At 40.4% G+C, this 18,879-nt stretch overlaps 2 protein-coding genes across 2 annotated transcripts; both read right to left on the bottom strand.

Moving 5' to 3' along the window:
* Window positions 1-5,061: 5,061 nt before the first annotated feature.
* Window positions 5,062-8,382, bottom strand: nrros (negative regulator of reactive oxygen species; the record flags this gene model as incomplete). The annotated part of the gene is made up of 2 exons (XM_083901638.1): window positions 8,284-8,382; window positions 5,062-7,020 (listed from the first exon to the last, which is right to left on the bottom strand). Exons 1-2 carry the CDS (start codon window positions 8,362-8,364, stop codon window positions 5,062-5,064), a joined length of 2,040 nt encoding a protein of 679 aa, XP_083757764.1. The 5' UTR covers window positions 8,365-8,382.
* A 7,125-nt stretch (window positions 8,383-15,507) lies between these two features.
* fbxo45 (F-box protein 45) lies at window positions 15,508-17,593 on the bottom strand (the record flags this gene model as incomplete). The annotated part of the gene is made up of 3 exons (XM_083901646.1): window positions 15,508-15,693; window positions 16,237-16,593; window positions 17,264-17,593. 3 exons carry the CDS (start codon window positions 17,591-17,593, stop codon window positions 15,508-15,510), a joined length of 873 nt encoding a protein of 290 aa, XP_083757772.1.
* Between the last annotated feature and the right edge of the window lie 1,286 nt (window positions 17,594-18,879).

The following is an 18,879-nucleotide window of genomic DNA, read 5'->3' as shown; positions in this document are numbered from 1 at the left end:
ACCCGGTGACCAAAGTAGCTTGTGGCACATTTTATCAAATATGTTTTTTCTAAAGTGTTAAAGTATAAAACCAAGAAATAGAAAGAAAAAGACTTTACTTACAGAGTTTAACCTCACAGTCTCCTCACACTTTGAGCTACAACAAAGTGTTAACTCTTCAAGTAAGGATGAACCATTTCATATACCAGATGAGTGATAGCATCAATTAATAAAAAAAACAAACAAACAAAAAACACCACTTTTATTTGAAAAGCTTAAAAGGTAATGAGATTATCTCTCATCTACTATCAGTTAATACCTTTATATTAAAATATTATCGGGAATCAGACTAATTTTTTATACCAAGCAGCATGTGAGAAAATGTGAATAAGCCGAGCAACGTCAGCTACGGACCTTTCACATGAGGCAGATCTCATCATCATCATCCTCCTCTCACACACTGGTATAGTGGAATTATAACAGTATTTCTAATTCTCCTCCAAGTAACCACCAGAGGAAGTTCACACTTACCACTGTTTGAGAACCACGGCTATAGACATAAGATGGTATCACCATCAATTGATATTTTTGGCTATAAAACTGTCTCACGTGTCCATTGGTCTACATTCGTTAAAGCTGCACTAAGCAAGATCACTACTACTACGAAAACACTTGACTCCTGAGTTTCGTCTGCAGGTTATTCAAATTCTTCTCTCATCACGTGATTATAAACAAACATGTGTATATCATATAAGAGAGAGAGGACACGAGGTGATCTAAGTTATGTAGAACTTGATTTATACTCAACAAAAATATAAACGCACAAATGGTGAACAAAAAATAGAATGTCATGACATTTGCTCAGATTCTTGATGCATTTGTTTATGGAATGATTTGTTTTGCTCAAACCCAGTAGTCCAGTGTCACTTGGCCACATGACTACAATCTCAGACTGAGTATTTAAACCCATGAGAGTCATGGAGCATGGCAGAGTGGTGGTCAATAAGTGTGACCAGTACACAGACACTCCTTATGGTCTGGTCAGTAAAAGGGCACACCAAAATGTGGACTTTTGTCACAGATGTAACAAATCATGAGGGATCGTGCCGGGTTGAGCGTTTACAGCTGTGGCAACACAACTGAATGACGCCGTATTCACCAGACATGTCACCTATCGAACACCTTTGGTTATTGAAGTTTGTGAACTTGGATCATCGACCCCCCATTGTGTTCTTCCTGCCATTACTCCAGGACTTTTGTTTTGAAATTGATCCTAATGCTCGCAAATTAACGTCACTTTATAGATGGAGTTGTACTGTTATTTTTGGATAGTTACTCTCTTTTGTCACATAACAATAACTACAAGTTTTTCTTCGTGCGTTTATATTTGTGTTGAGTGTACATTACGCTGAAAGGAATTATCAAACAATAATGGCCCAAAAAAGTCTTAAGACGAACCTGTTACTGACAAATGTTTTCAGACTCTTCACTGCAGGTGCCTCTTGTTTTATTTTCAGTCTCTTGAGTCCTGGAATCACTTTAGGGGCTTTTCTGTCCTGTGAAGATTGAGTGGGATTACTGTGGGTAATCCAGCTTCCTGTTACTGTCCATGACAGACATGCAGATTGGAGTTAGTTTTTTCTCTAAATGAACAGTAGGTGTGAATGTGAGTGTGAATGGTTGAAGTGTTTTCATGAAGTGTGAAGTGTTTGTTTCTGTGCATTGGGCTTTGGGTGATAGGCTTTTTAATATACTGTATATATTTGAACCTCGTTTGCTGTTGCTTTGCTCTAAAATGTATTTGTCATTAATTAACAACCAGGATGTTTTTTTTCAGAATATGTTTCAACTAGATTTAATTTAGTTGTTTATATCTTTCCATGTCTTTTTAAAATCTCTATATATAATGAATCATCTTAGTCGTGTCACGTCTCATTTCTGCAGACAAACGCACAAACGGACTCCCTCGCCGTTATTTAGTAATCGAAGTAGATTGTTGGAATGTAGCCACACACAGTACTCTATTTTTATACCACACATACTCGAAAATGAATCTCGTTTAAGCGCCTACGGTCAAATTTCACTTCTCTGTTCACCTGTGGTCACTAGTTCAATGAACAGGAATTCATCGTGCATATTTGTTTACTTCACGTCATGTGTGGACCCCTTAACCACAGCTGTGTGTTTGGCAGGTTTGTGCACAACTGTCACATACTGTGTGTGTGTGTGTGTGTTCACCTTACAATCGTATAGTGATGAATGACTTCACTAGATACGAAGGTGAACACACACACTGCTGCTTTTTTTTTTTTTTTTTTTTATGCAGCTCTTTTTGACTCCTGACCTAAAAATGTTGAGTAATCTAATGAAATTCCTCTTAGTCGACAAAAAATGTAGCGTATCTTCCGCAAATGATGATCTCGGTATGCTTCCTTGCTGTGATCAGGATTTTTAACCCTTTGACACCTCACCCTCAAAATGTCCACCTGGAATTTTGTTTATTTTTTTACCTGTCCTGTAACTCAGGGTGCTTTTACACCTACAGCATTTGGTGCGCACAAAACATATTGGTGTGCACCAAACGCTGTGGTTCGGTTCATTTGCGTAGGTGTGAATGTAATCTTGGTACTTTGGTGTGGACCAAATCAACCGGTCCAAGACCTGTCTGAAGGGGTGGTCTCAGAGTGCTTTATCGCTCTACTTTGGTACGTATGTGAAAGCAAATCGATCCACATCTGTTTGCTACAATGTAAAATTTTTCTGACTGGTGCGGACCAAAGCAATCGAACTATAGGTGTAAAAGTGTGCCCATTTTTCCAGAATAACGTCCTCTGGCATCTGGCAGTTATTTACAATTTACTGCGTGTTAAAATACCATTTTAACAATTTAAAATGAATAAAAGGTTTATTTGGTATAAACACTGCAGTTGTACACGAACAACAGATTTTGCATGTTAAATATGAAATTGGAACAGTATAAAACATATTTACAATAACATTTCTTTGAGTCTCTCAATGTGTAAACAAAAATGGTAAAGCATGTGTTCTCCCCCATTTCTCCCCTCTCTGGTAACAAAGATGCTAATTCTCCGGCTTCCTGAAACAGCGCCAGTGAAATTACCGTAATAACCACGTGTTGGCTTTAACGTGCAGCTTCTCAGCTTTCAGAAACCAGATTGGATTTTTTTTTTCCCTATAGCACAAACTGTCACATAACTACGGTGATGCAAAGTGCTTTTGTATTTTAAGTATTTGTTGACCTCTGTCAAGGAGGTATATGTTTTCATAACTCGAAAAGTCATTGACGGATTTGGATTAAATTTTTCAGGAAATATCCGCAATGGGACCAGGAACAAGTGATTAAATTTTGGGCGCTGTCTGACCATAACAGTATCGCTGGTTACAACACTCGCTGGCAGGCACGTCGGCAGGGTGTATTTTGTAGGCACTGAGCTGCCTTGGTGGAGTTCTGCGCTCTCCGAGTGCTTTTCTAGTTTCCACTTTGATTGTTTGTTATGGCGACAAATTAGCAAGAAACTCCTGTACATCCATTCATTGACGGAAGTGAAAACAGGGATTCGCCCGCACCCAGCGGAGTGGCTAATATTTGTCACTACAGTGTGCTTTTGTTTAAGACCAGAAGCAGTAATTCATCATTCCAGATCCACCTCTTAAAGGGATAATTCTGGTGTTTTAAAGAGTCAGTGTGTGACATCGACAGAGAGTGATTCAATGAAAGTATGGCTCCGTAAATTAAACGCTGTTGACTTTTTCTACTGGAAACTGAAGTTTGTATCACGTTGTAAACCTTTTACCCGCTGCACCAAAGCCCATAGAGAGTGTCAGTGATTTTACGTCATGACACACAGGAGTTGTTGATCCACGAGAGCCTCTGTCAGTAAGTTCAAGTGTGTTATTTTTGGAATTCAGATGTTGAAATCCTTTCTTCGGATTAACCTAGCGTCGCAAACTCAATCCAAACGGGGCTGTAACCGATGAGGAGCTCCTGTGTCGCAGCAAACAGTTTCCAGTTGTAAAAAAAATGGCTGCCTTACAGCGAGATGGGGGGGAAAACATGTTGCTTGTATAGGTTTTTATTAAGGGAGTGTTTTCTTAAGTAGCTAAAATGTTACATTTCCCGGTGTAGGGAGTTTTCCTGTGTTGGTACATCACACAATCCCACGTCAACTATCACTTTCATTACAATGCTGCTCATTTGTGCTACTTTAAACATGATAAATACAAGTCGTAAAGTAGACACACTTTTTTTTTTTTCCAGGATTCACACAGTCATGTGCATATGTTGAATGATAGTCAGTGGTGAGTTTCTCTTTTTCACCCGTTTCAAAATGATTTGCCCTAATCCCCTCGTTTCATGATGATATATTTTCAAAAACAAAGCAAGGCTGTGCTTCAGTTTCTCTTTTTTTCTGTTCAACCACCATGACCCTGAGCATCACCACAGCGGTATTTTGGTTACATCCTGGTTAAGGCATGAGCTCTCTGCACGACCGATCCTTCAAACTTCTTGCTGCTTTCTGAGCGTGTACTCATACACACTCAAAGAGAGAGATGTGTCGTCTCAGGTGTCCCCCCTTTGTTAAAAACACACAACATGATTGTCTCTGCACACGTTCCTCAAAACTTGGACGGCCTGTGTCTTTCTTTCCCCCCTCACATTTGCACAGCAGCGTCAATAAATGGAAGTAAACTCATTCCTCATGACTGCAGACAATTTGGAATTTCATGCCGAAGTATCCGCGTGTGTCAAAACCTCAAACCCCTCCTCTCTGAGATACAGAACTGGGCAGTTGCTTCACATCTTAGCAAAACAGGAAATTTCATGTTTCCTCTGCTGCTTATAGCAACTGATTGTATCACATTACTTCTGCATATGTTGACACACACACACTCACAAGAACAAAGCCACATTTTGACATTAGAAGCTTGGCCTGGACCACACTTAAATAAACAAAACAGCAGTCCTTCATTAATGCAGACACTTTTACAATGGAAGTTAGTTTATTTCCACAGTAGACCCCCCCCCCCACACACATACACACACAAAGTATGTGTTTAGCATCAGTAGGACGTACGCTTCAGACACTTCTTTTTAATGGATTTTTTAAGAATTTTGGGCTTAAAGGTGAAAAAGACAATTATCGAGATGCCCGCAAGCGAAAGGCAGATTGGTAAAAATAGCACAATGTACCAAAATATTGATTCTCTAGTGTCGTCCAAGCACACAAACGACGGTATGCGCCGAACTCTGTGTGTTGTCGCGACATCATCCTCACATTCGATGTCTGATTGTTCGACCATATTGATCGTCTTTGTGTTTTCAAATGTCCTGAACCACTCTGTTTGGCAGCATTCGAAGGGATTTCCTGTCAGGAAAACAAAGCGAAGTTTTGGAGCTAATGCGTTGGCCAGACCTGGAGGGATGGTGGACAGTCTGTTGTCCCTCAGGTCGAGCACTTTCAGGTCAAGGTTTCGGAGCGACTGTGGAAGATGTGCAAGAGAGTTCCTTGAAATGTTTAGAAACTTCAGGTTTTTGAACGACGAGAAATCAAAGTCTTGTATGTGAGTGTTTCCTAAGCCTAGATGTTGTAAAGTTCTGCTCAGACTTTGCATTGGTTGTTGGACAACAAGTCCAGGGTTGTTGGACAGTTCCAAGTGTGTTAGTGACAACCCTGCAAATGCAGTGGTTGGAATTAACTGAAGGTTGCAGCCTTTGAGGTAAAGCTGCTCGAGGGACACAACGTTTTTCCAGTCCACACAAGACGCGAAAGTGTCCGTACTGATCTCAGCTTCTTCGGAAAAACAAATGTCAACGTTGTTATAGCTGAGATCCACTGACCTCAAACTCGGCAGTGAGGAAAACAATCTCGGAGGCAACCCCTTGAGATCATTCAGGCTCAGATTAAAATATGTCAGATTACCAAGGGTGGCCAGTGTTCTTTCGTCTGCTACAATCTCATTCAGCCTGTTGTTACTGACGTCCAGCTCATACAAGCTGCCAGAGAACTGTTCGGACGTCAGATTTAAGGATTCCAGACAGTTTGTGCACATTTGGAGTCTGAAGAGGGCGGACATTTTCTGGATGAATCCTCTCGGGAAATACGGCACCTGGTTTCCTCTTAGATCCAGAATCTCCAGAGACGAGATGTCGCCGTGAAGACTGTCGTCCCACAGCTGAACGGTGATGTTGCTAACGTTCTTGTACAGATTGTAGAACTCAACAGACGTAGTCGAGTTTGGAAACTCGACCGGGTCTGCCAGGTGCTCGTAGAACCTGAGGCTGTTGTGGGCCAGGTAAAGGTTGCGTAGGCGACTGTGGTTGGGCAAGAAAGGAAAGAAGAGCAGTTTGTTGTCTGATAGGTCGAGTGTCTCGAGCTGGAAAGTGTCGTTGAGATCTTGTCGAGAGATGAACCACTCGATGGAGTTGTGGCTGGCATTCAGGACCACCATCTGGGTCATTTGGAAGCCAGTTAAACAAGGCAGATAGTTGTAGGCCAAGTTGAGCCGCCGGAGCTTGGTGTTGCCGTGAAAGGCGTTATCAATCTCAAATATGACGTTCCTCTGCAAGTCGAGTTCTTTGAGCTGATGAAGATCCCCGAAGTAGCTTTCGTCCAGTCTCTGCAGGAGGTTTCCCGAGAGATTGAGGTATTCTAAGGACGTCAAATTTTGGAGAAGAGTGATGACCATTTCATCCTGAAGCTTATTCTCAGAAAGATCTAAAGCTCTAAGTCTAGGTAACTGCTTCAGGGCATCACTGGTCTCTTGAGCGCCAATATAAAGACTGTTATTTGCCAAATTAAGGCTTTTTAACAACTTTGAGTTTTGGAAAGTGTTTGATTCAATTTTCTCCAAAGCGTTAGAAGCTAAGCTCAGGCTCTTTAGTGACGGGTAAGCGAGCAGAGAGTTGTCGTGTAGTGTTTGGATGTGATTGCTGTTGAGCTGAAGCTCCTCTAAGTTGTGTGGTAATTCTGAAGGCACCGACGTGAGCTGGGCATCATTGCAGACAGCTGTTCTTTTTATCTGTAGAAGAAAGAAGAGTTGAGAGAATTCATTTCTCTCCAGCATTGTGTTCCACAACTTATTCTTGTCATTGCATTATTTCTCATTTACTCTGGCTGTGTGGTAGAGTACAGCCTCATCAGAGAGATTGATGCAAATATTCTTTAAACTATGATTCATTTATTTTTCCTGGCTGTCAGAGTTGGGAGTGACTGTTACTCTCACTCATTCGCCAGACGTTAAAAAAAACACATTGTAGCCATTTTTTTCATCAGTATTTTGTAAATGACGAATGATAAGGGGAAATTTAAGGCAAGCAGGTTTGCCAGATTAGCAGAATCTAAATAAAGGCAGACCTTTAAAGGTACAGTGTGTACAATCTTGTTGAGATTACACTAATTTGGCCAAACTTTAAGATAATGTTGTTATACTTACATTTCTACATCATCACCTGATTGTATGAATTGTTATTGTTCATGACCCTGGAATTTTTATATTTATATATGGAGCTGGGTCAGCTCTACACTTAGAAATAAGGGTTCCAAAAATTTTCTTTTACAAGGGCTGAGGTTCTACCTGGTACTATTTGCTTCTGAAGAAAGGGTTTTTGAAGGGTTCTTGGTAACTCTAATGGTTCCGGTAAGAACCATTTAAAACCAGAGAACCCTTTAAAACCCCTTTACTGAATAAAGGGTTTTAAAAGGGTTCTCCTATGAGGACAAGACGAAGAACCTTACATGGTTCTACTTAGCACTTTTATTTCTAAGAATGTACAGAGGCCGGTTTATACTTGCAAAATGAAACTTCACTAATAAATGTTATAAAAATGTACACACTGTACATTTTAAATAGGAAAACACACAAAACAAATATGACTAAAAGCTGGCTTCAAAAGATATTTTGGGCTCCATAGACCCCAAGCCTTCAGAGTTTAAGATTAACTTTACTTATATATCAGTTATAAGTTATAATATAATAGTTAAAGTATTCAAACTTAAATGGATATGGGCTTTCCTGATAAAATACCAGCATTAATGTAATGTTTCAATAATTAACTTCCAAAACGAGCCTAAAACAGGAAATTATCAGCAAGCACATGTTTTAATTTCCTGCATGATGTTCACATGAGAAGGTTTAGTTTACAAAAAAATATATATATGATAGAATATGTGTTTCGTAAAGGAGATGAAGGGCACTTTTCATCCTAAAATTGTTTTTTTTTAAATTGTTATATTGCACATTTACACACACGCATGAATAGAAAAAAAATGGAAGACGTCTCACCAGCCGACTTGAGATTGGTGTCAGGATAATCCACAGAGGTAACAGGCGCAGCAGAATGGGGGTGAGCCCGTGGACTGGCATTTTAACATTTTTACTGTTGAACACATGACACAGGGACAGAGAGGCATGAGCTTCAAGTGGGCCAGACCAGAAAAATAATAGCATAATAAACTATAGACAACAATAACTCTCAAATTTGTCCCCTTTTGTTTTACATTTAATGAAATTCCTTTTTACAAAACGCGCAAGATGTGCAATTTCAACAATATTATGCAAAGGTTTACCAGTTAGACGTGTGCATTACAACTTCCAGATCACGGTGGATTTACAATGGCACCAAACATTTATGTGTCTGAAACTGACAAATATAGTTTTTTCACATTATTACGCAGACTGTTATCATAATGTGAAATTTTCACAAATTCATTGGATTGGACCCTTGGGTGGGCTGATTCTGGCCCATGGGCTGTATGTTTGACACCACTGGATTACACAGTTTATTAAATTTTGGGGGAATTTTTTAATTTAAAAAACAAATATGATTAAAATATAATCTGCGCATGCATGGAAACCTGAGGAAACATCTCCACCATGAGTGCATTAGCAGAAGTAGGTGGACACAGAAATGTGTAGGCGTAGATGCACAGGTTTTATTTATAAGCCTTTTAAATGTTCACAGGGTTATTATTCTTAAAAAAAAACTGTTACACTTAATACACTTTTGTGACTTTGTGACACTTTTTATTTTTCTCGTCATATCTCACATAAACACACGTGTGAAGAGTGCGCGAGTTATTGTGTGCGTCACGTACACAGAATGTAGATGCAATTTCTGTTAAATGTGAATGCTATCACGCAGTTTAGATCAATAGATAGATCCATGTCTTAGTCTGTTGAAATGGAATGTCCCCTGTATCGTAATCTATGGTGTTTCATACTGAGAAGAGAAGCTGGGCATTTTAAAGAAAAAAAACAAGTCAAATTCAAGTCAAATCACTAGAAACACAAGCTGAATTGATACAAGAACTAGTTCCTTCTTATAATTCAGTGATCTAGAGAGATCAAACAAAAGTTGTTAAATGTAAACCGCTTTAATTCACTTTGCTGCTGTTTTAACCTCATTATTTATAATAATGACACACAGGATTACACAAATCCAATTTATTATCAGGATCCCACTCATCAGCATTAAAATATGATAATGTTATGTCCTTGTGACACTGAGACATAACACATTGTACATTTGTGACAGAGTTAACAAAACGCTGCCCGGTCAGTGAAGAAGACAAAGTATTTAGTCGAATCTTAAGTGACACAAAGTTTGCTTGTGTCAGCGGTGACAGCACATTTGCATGAGGCAGTGGTAGATTAGTGCATGCAGTGCATTTACTCACACTGGTGGTTAGGTGTAGAGTTCCCAAGCCACTGATGGTTGATTCTCTGACCATATCGCTGGCTGTCTCGCTGCTGCTGTATCTGCTGCTGCTGCTGCAGAGTTCTTCTCTCATGTGTGAAGCTTGGCTGCCTTCCTCTGCTCTCACCCAACCACTGATGCCTCTTCTTTTTTTTCTTCTTTTTTTTTCACCATTCACGGAAGCAGGCAGGCAAACGGAAACCAAGTCACATGGACAAGCTGCAATCAGAAAGAGGTTCTCAAGCCTCGGGGCCACAGGAAGGCGAGAGCAGGCTCAACCAACACTGCTGGTGTTATTTTTTTTTCTTTTCTTTTTTTTTTTTTGTTTTTTTTCTAACGCCGCAATAGAAAATGATGCTGTATACAACTAAGGTCGGTAGCACAGCTTGTACCACAAAAACCTAGTGAAAACACACCCTTCACACCCTCGGCTCTCTCTGATCACTCAACCAACGTGAGAGGAAACCACTCAATGCACACACCCTTCCTGCCTGACTTTCGGCCTCTTGCTGCAACAGCTGTTGCTTAACACAAATATTCACACAAAGAACTTCTCCCGTGTGTTTACGTTATAATGAAAGGTCATGACGACTGCAGGACATAAAGTGAGGGACTCAGGACGATGATGGACACGTGCATCATCACAACCAAATTGAACCACGTGATTCATTCATTTGATTTTCAACATTAGAATAGATCTGCTTTTTAAACCTTAAGTAAACACTGCATGCCTTACTTCCTTTCTCTCTCTCTTCCCAGTGGTCCAGTAGCTAAAAGCGAGACCCCCCCCCCCCCCCGCTTTTCGTAAAGACCATTCTTGAACTTGATTCTACTTTTGCCCATGTGTACAAGAATAGGGAATTAGGAAACAGGAAGTGATGGTCCCGTCCTTGGAGGGATGATTTTGTCGGTGATTCCTTCCTGTTTTCTCACAGGACATCTGCAGATCTCACTTCTGACTCTGCCGTAGAAATGTGAGCGGGGACAAGATGGACTCCGTGTTGAGGTTGATGGGAAATTTGACCTTTTTCACGCATTAAAAGCGGACGTTGTCAGGACCAGCACACTTCACAGAGACCAAAACCTGGTCCTAATAAGTCAGAACCTCAATCGTTTCTGAGGAACTGGTTCAGTTTAGGGTGGTAATTTGAATTATTAACTGTTTATGGCTAAGGTCAGAGATGTTGCATTGTCTCAGGCTGTCCAAATGGATAGAATTCAGCTTGTGCAAACTAGTGCGTGTATATACTGTATGTCTGCGTTTTATTTTTTATTTGACCTTTATGAAACCAGGAACAGGGCCAAATGGTTGATGTGGTGGTTAGCGCTCTTGCCTTTGCAGCAAGGAGACCCAGTTGGAACAAGGGCCTTTCTGCATGGAGTTTGCATGTTGTCCCCGTGTGTGTGTGGGTTTTCTCTTGGTTCTCCGGCTTCCTCCCACAGTCCAAAAGCATGAAACATGGGGGATTAGGTAAATTGGTCGCTGCGATGGACTGGCGAACTGTCCAGGGTGTACCTCACCTATCGTCCTGTGTCAGCTGAGATTGGTCACAGCAAACCCCCGCGACTCTCATGTGGAGGATAAAGTGGTAGAAAATGGATGGATGGAAACCAGGAACAAATCCGAATCAGATGAGGACATGGCCCAAGACATATATCACATAAAACAAAACTATAGATATAAACGCTTCACTAAAAAACAGGGATTCCTATTTTGTGAGGCTTTTTGAGTTTTAAGACAAGGCATTTCATCTGCGTTTATATCTGATATGGGTAACGCTTTATAATAAGTGCACACTATTAGCATTAGTTAAGCATTAATAGATGCTGGACCCATGAATACTCATTTCTAAATGGCAAAAAAAAAGGCAAAAAAAAGCAGTCCCTTGTCAGTCAATCAAAGAGCTTGTTTATTAGAGGTGGATTCTGATTGGCTGCTTGAGAAAACATTTATAGCTGTGTCTATAAACTACATACTAATGAGTATTCATGCAGTATAAATGATGAATTTGATATTTGTTAATGCTTTTCTAATGCTAATAGTGTGTACTTATTATAAAGTGTTACCCTGATAGGTTTTGTTTTTTTTGACAACCTGCTTTCATTATCTTTCAACAATTACCCATATCTGATCTCTACACTGACACGACTAGGTGGTCGAAACGGAAGTAAAAGTGGCGTTATTTATTCTATTTTATTTTTAGAAAACCTCAAGGCTCAAACGGCATGAAACCTCATCCTTCACTGGTCCAAAGAGAGTCAGAGAGAGTCATACTCGACTCATATCTGATTTAGTTCCACATACCAGTGAGGCTTCTGATTATACAGTATTTGAATCCATGTGCTTTTTTCCCCCCCTGCTTAAACCTTCGTGGGTCATGGGTCACATCTGATTTGTGCCGCATGCAGTGGAAATGCAGCCTTTGTTGCGTACAGGAAGAAGAAGAACAAGGCTGTTGCAAGTGTTTGTGGATGTTTCCCTTTATCGTTAAAGAGTAACTCAGCTTTGCAGATTTTTATCAGGATGAGAATAAATACGATGGTGATCCTTACACAGTGAGAGAAAAGCTCATGTTCATATCTCCAGCTCTGCAGCTTTAGGCCCGTTTCTGACTGGTTACTTTCACAGAAGAGACATCACTTCACAGCTTCTCCACTCTCACACCACTCAGCTCCTGTTTACTGGCTTCAGGAATGACTTAACGTGCAGTTGTATGTCTCACCAGGTTCACTCGTGTGTGTGCACGCGTCAAGTGTGTGTGTACGTGCATTAGTGTGACCATGTGCGAATTATGGGAACTATTATTTCGTCTGTTTGGGGACCTCATTACGAAAATGATACACTTACATTTTCCATCAATACCTTTCAAATAAGCATATTATCGATTTGACAAAATAAAAAACCTCACTTTATTCATTTAGAATTGATGGAAAATTAAAGTGAAGAACAACCTCTTGAGATTTCACTCTGAGTACTGACTGTGTGTGTGTGTGTGTGTGTGTGTGTGTGTGTGTGTGTGTGTGTGTGTGTGTGTGTGTGTGTGTGTGTGTGTGTGTGTGTGTGTGTGTGTGTGTGTGTGTGTGTGTGTGTGTGTGTGTGTGTGTGTGCGTGTGTGTGCGTGTGTGTGTGCGAGAGAGATCATGTGTTGCACAAGACGACTGCTGTCCTCTTGTGGGAGGAAGACTTATTACATATATACAGTCAGTTTAGATACAGTTGAATGGGTTATATTGTAACAGGAGTATGTTGTAGGTAAATTGTGCTCATTAGCTCATTAGATCACAGGATTAAATCATTATTTCTACATAATATTTAGTATTTAGTCCTTATTACTACACTATGCCTTTATGCACTTTATTTTTTATAGCCCTTACAACAACCCATAGGTGACATTTCAAAATAAAAGCATTACAGACAAAAACAGACAGTAAAAACACATTCAAATGACAGTGTGGCTATATTATCACTTTAATTTGCTGTAATTAATATGTGATTAAAATAGTACGCAGTCCCTATAACTACATTATCACAAGAGTAAACAGCAGTTTTTACTATATCATCACAGGAGTAGTCAGTAAGCATTACTATGCACATTATTACAGGAAGTATCACACAGTAGGCAAATGAAGCAGCCGCTTAGTGTGTGAAGAAGGGAAATCTATATATCTTTGAATATACAGTAAATATAGATTAATATGTAGTGCTGAGCTTAAGTTGTTTTAAGCTCAACATTTTATTTTTGGGTTGAATGCTGCTCATTTGGTGCACATTTGCACATTTGTGTTCTTTTAAAACCAGGTATTTAACTGGTTTAGTTGTTTAATTCAAGTTCAGCATTAGCACACTTAGTGCTTCTGTTTTGAATTAACAATAGGTGTGGTGTAAATAACACAACTATACTTAATGTAATTACATAGTGTTACATTTGTTTTAATAATAGTGAAGCACAGGCATTACTATATAATAATATTAGACAAGAACAGTGGTCATGGATTGGATCAGGAAATAATTTGCCCTGGTTGCTTCATGTTCATGTTCATGCTTTTTCGCACAGATGTTGTGGATTCATGTGTAGTTAAAAAGTCACTGTCTGACAGCTTTAATAGGGTCGATGATGCTCTGGAGGACACATTTAGTGCACATTTATGCATGTGCATGAGTGTTTATTTCAGTAATAATTGAAAACATGCTCTCTGATTTATCAGCTTTATAAATGTGAAAAAAAAATGTGTTTGTGGACAAAATAAGGCATTTCATTTTGAGGTTTGGGAAACACCAATCAACAATTACTTATCATTTAATCGAGGGATTAATCGGTATTTTGTTAGTCATTAGTTGTGGCCCTACTGTCCAACGAACTGGTGAGACAGGACAGAACGAGAGGAAGCTGCAGAAGCTGCTCCGGTTTTGGACAAACAGGAGGGGACAAGCCGTTTTACTTTTACTGTACGTGTGGCAGCTAAGCTTTTAAAACATGCTCAATAAATCATAACTCTCTGCTCTGCGTCCATTACACTGCAGTGTCTGTTGTTTCCTGCTGATGGAAGCTGAGCATCTGTAAGTGGAGCACTTTGAAGTCAAGCTGCAGTGGACGCTGCAAGGACAGCAGACATTGACAAACTAAATGCTGTGATAAAATCAGTAAATGCAAGTCAATCTTCTCAAGTAGTCGGCTGTAAATATGTGTTAGGCCTAGGTTGATTTTATGTAACAGCGGTTTAGTGGAGGACCCTAATTAGAACCTCAAGGGAACATCCTAATAGCATATTTTCACCAAATAATGGAGGCTGATTGTTTTCCTTTTTTTGATGTGATTTTAATGCATATTCTTGGACACAAGACTCACTTAACTCACTTAAATAATGCATGTGTGGATTATCTTTACTCAAACGTGTTCTCTAAATTTTGGTTCAAAATCTTGGTTTGACAATCGTCTTCATGAAACGTTTCGTGTGCGGCGCACAAAAACAAAAAACATCGAGCATCGAACATCTTTTATTCTAAGAGTGGCACCAGGTAGACTTTATTTTCAGGCCTTACACATACAGTATCAATAGTACCTTAGATAAAACCAATAAATAGTGGGTAATACTACAGTAGCACATTAAAAAGGACACACATTAACATCATATGCGTATAGTTTCCACCATGACTGGATGAGTATTTTAAAAAGGGCAAATGTTTCAGTCCACACACCCAGTGTCCATGCACATGCATGACAGATGGTCCCCACGGTCTGTTTGCCTTTGTCAAAATACATCAATTGGTCTCACTTATTTGGCATGAAACCATAATAATCCATTTACTGATTTAAATTCACCTCTATTAATCCGCAGTATTTCCATTAACAAACGACAGCTATTCACATCGACTACTCTGTCAGTTATTAAAATTAGGTCTTAAAGTATTTGCCACAGTTAAGAATAGTTTTTGGCCTCATTCAAAACAGACATAACATCAATGTTCTCCTGTCCCGTAAAGAAAACAAAACAAAAGTCCAGCAGCTAAACTGTAAAGGTGGGGCACTTCCACGTTGATCCAGAAACACATTTAGGAGTGTTTCCGCACCTCAAGTTTCCCTGTAGTCTGTCTAGTTCAAAACCTGACTCTCGGCTTGTGTGTGCAGCTGTAGGAGAAATGCCAACAGTTCTCTTTGTGTGTGTGAGCTGAGTTGTTTTGCTTAGAAAAAAAACATGACCAGTTAGTTTCCCAAACCCTTTGACAAGGTGCAACAAACATGGCTGACAGGAAAAGTCCTGCACTATCGGGTGGCATGTTAGTTTAAACAGTGGCACGTGTTGCTCTGCTCTTAGCCGTCCAGAGGTTTTCCCAGGTACACCATGGTGACTTCAGTGTTGCCGTAAACTGCAGAGACAGCAGGAAACAGGCAGACTTTGGGCAGTCCACGAAATGCTATTCCAAGAAATTCAAAACCTCTCTCGAAGGCTAACGTCTTGTCATCCATGTCTAGAATGACCCGGATTCTCTCTCCAATCTGTGGACAAACATGATGACATGTTAATGTTGGATCAAACAAATGTACAGCTTATTCATTTCATGATTACAGCCCTGTTTCAACCAAGCGGTAAAGTTTGGTCCACTACAGTGCATTATGAAATTACTTGCGTTTCCATTGTCAAATATTTAGAGGGTACCTAAATAACCGTGCAGTACCTTCCCAGTATTTGGAACTCTTTCACTGGGTAGTGATCCAGCTCTAGCAGGGTGGAACTAGACACAGTGCAGTCCATAAAGTTGTCACTCGAATAAGGCTTATGTTCTTCTTGTGAAAACAGTCACATGCCAACAAGAAAAAACATAAACCACTGGGCATCCTCCATTATAACCATTAAGTTACTGAGTAATGCAGCTGATGCAATGATCACTGTCAGGTCCACGCACCACGTGGTGGAAAGGCAAGCAAGATCAGGGTCTACCTCTCTAAACCGCACTGTGGCGAGCTGAACTACACTTGGTGAAAAGGAGGCTGACTTTTTTAACATCACAAACCACATGCAGACGTGGCTCAAGCTCCCACCTGATATTTGGGTGCATTGTTACACTGTGGGAAGTTCCCATTAACTTCGCCGTTGTGAAGCAGGTTGTTGTCGACCAGGTTCCAGCCCCAGCTCTGGTCGTCGCTGCCCAGGAGCGCCACATAGCCCTGACACTGCATCGCCGCCCGCTTCGTGGCGATGCCTATTACTGCCACAGTACCAAGGGGGCCTTCCCACCAGATCTCCCAGGCGTGCCGCCCTTCTGAGAAACCAATCTTTCCCCGTGCACCGTCCGTGCTCTGGGCGATGGGGTTGCGGTGCAGGGTGAAGCCGTTCTTCTTCACATAGACGTTGCGAGAGCAGTCGTGGGAGCTGAGAGCGTGTTGAAAAGCCTTGAGCTGTGAGGGACAGGACAGTGGTCAGTTTGTTATTGGTTGTGTTATAGTTGACAGATTAAGGATTAGTACAGTGATTGTGGTTTTAATTGTAAAGAAGACATGGTCACGGCATTTCCACCATGTAGTGGGAAGGCATGTAATTGAAGTGAATGATTTAAGATATCTGACAATCAGAACAGAAGAAGCTTCTTGGATAAAAAGGTAAACAAAACTCAGCAAACTCAAGTCCAGTTGCCCTCATCTACACTCATGCAGATGAATTGCATATTACATAGATATAGATCATCAATATCCACTATTAATCTGGGATCAGGACCAGTGACCTCTGGAAACCTTTAAAGTAAACTGCAAAGTAAACAAATGACATTTTTGTCCAGCTAGTCCCAAACTAAGTCTCATATAACTTTAATCAACCGTGAACCAAAACCTAATTTCACAATCTGTTATTTAATTCTGATTTTTAACAAAAATACAGTGTATGAGTCACGTCTGGCATACACTGCTGTATCCTATTGATTTGTCGTGCAGGCAGTGTGCAGTTAGGCCATCATCAGCCATGTTCCGTGCAGATGTGCCGAAAAACAAAGGTAGCATTAAAATGGCTGGTGGAGATCGTGATGTGTCACTGTTCTGACAGCGAGACACGGCAGTGGTAAACAGGTAAACCTACTTTTCCTCTGTAGGTGGGCAGGTTGCACAGGATGTCTGACCGCATAGCTTCATCGCTCAGAGTCCGGCTGCAGAGGCTGCGCCACACCTCGCTGTTTTCATCCGCCAGAATATTGTACCAGTGCCAGCAGACAAACGCGCACCGCATCAAATCAGACAGCTCCAGATAGGAGAAAACATGCTCCAGGACACGGGCTGGCAGCCTCCCGGCCACCCCAGCACCTCCTCCGGCAGCAGCAGCGTAGGGAGAGCCGGCGGAGCTGCAACTGGCTGCCGCCGCTGCGCCCAGACAAGAGGAGCCTCCGCCTCCTCCACCGACAGCTCCAGACATTACAGCCGCGCTGCTCATCGACGACAGAAGTGTTCGACCTTACACCGTAGTACGTCTCCTAAGAGGAGTCACATAGCAACATTTGAAACCTGTAAAATCTCATACTGGACGCTGTGAAACCACAACAGCACGAACCCTGCTCAACTCCACTACAATGGCTGAATGGAGGCGATGTGTGAAGGTCCTGGAAGAGCAAAGCACCTAGCTGAGGTCTTTAAAAAAAGGAACATATATTTAAAAATTAAAAGCAGTGCCTAAGCAGACATTGTCCACAGTGGCTATTAAATCCAGTGAGTGAGAGTTATTTTATGCAGCGAAGCCCCCGCCTGAGTCTACAACATTTTGATTCCCTTCCAGGACCACAGGCTGCGCTGCGGAAGTACTGCCTCTGAGTGAGTGACAGTGCTACATTATTAGACATGTAGCTATGTGACAGACACAACAGTCATGTAGCTGTATATTACAGCTTTAATATGAAGTAATGTTACACGGAAGCAGTTTTGTTACAGTTTTAACGTGTAGTTGTGTTTATTGTTTTACAGTTTTAAAGTGTAGTATTGTGGCAGTGGTACAACGTCGGACACGTAGCATTGTGACAGTTACATGTTAGCAGTACTGCTTTAAGGTGTCGTAGTTTGTATTTACAGTGAAGCAGTTATGTTTTAGCAGTATTACTACACTTTGAGTGTATGTTATTAGACAACACAATAGTTTTTTAACTGTTACATTGTAGTAGTATAACAGTATTTAAACAGTAGCAGATTTACAATGTGGCAGTATAGTGTTACAGTATAGTGCTTCAGTAGTTACAGAACTACTACTAACAGTAGTTTTACATGTTATGTATATAGTGTTACAGTGCAGTAGTACAGGGTTCATATGTGCTTTTTTTTAAGCGATGGTAAATTACATTAAATAAACATATCTACATACTATCACTGGACATTTTAGCACACTATAAATAAAATTGCATGATACTGTAAACAACGAAAATCGTGCTTCATTAAAGCAGAAGGATAAACCAATAAAAGGAGAAGTTTCTCAACAAGACAATGAGTTCTGTTTTAAAATGTGTCACCTGACAAATAATTTCCATTAAATTATTCAACATGAAAACTAAGAACATTTGTCTTGAGGTAAGTAGTTTATAAATTATTTTACTTAAAAATAATAATAATAAAAAAACAACAACAAAAAAACAATGTATTGTGTAAATCAACCAACAGTCTTCTCTTAAAACCATTCATAATCCTCTCACATACTTTGCTCTCATGGCACATTTGAAA

The sequence above is a fragment of the Microchirus variegatus genome (genome assembly GCF_963457635.1).
Source record: "Microchirus variegatus genome assembly, chromosome: 15".
NCBI lineage: Eukaryota > Metazoa > Chordata > Actinopteri > Pleuronectiformes > Soleidae > Microchirus > Microchirus variegatus.
The sequence above is the reverse complement of the archived record's forward strand: the minus strand, read 5'-3'. Positions and strand labels throughout refer to the sequence as shown.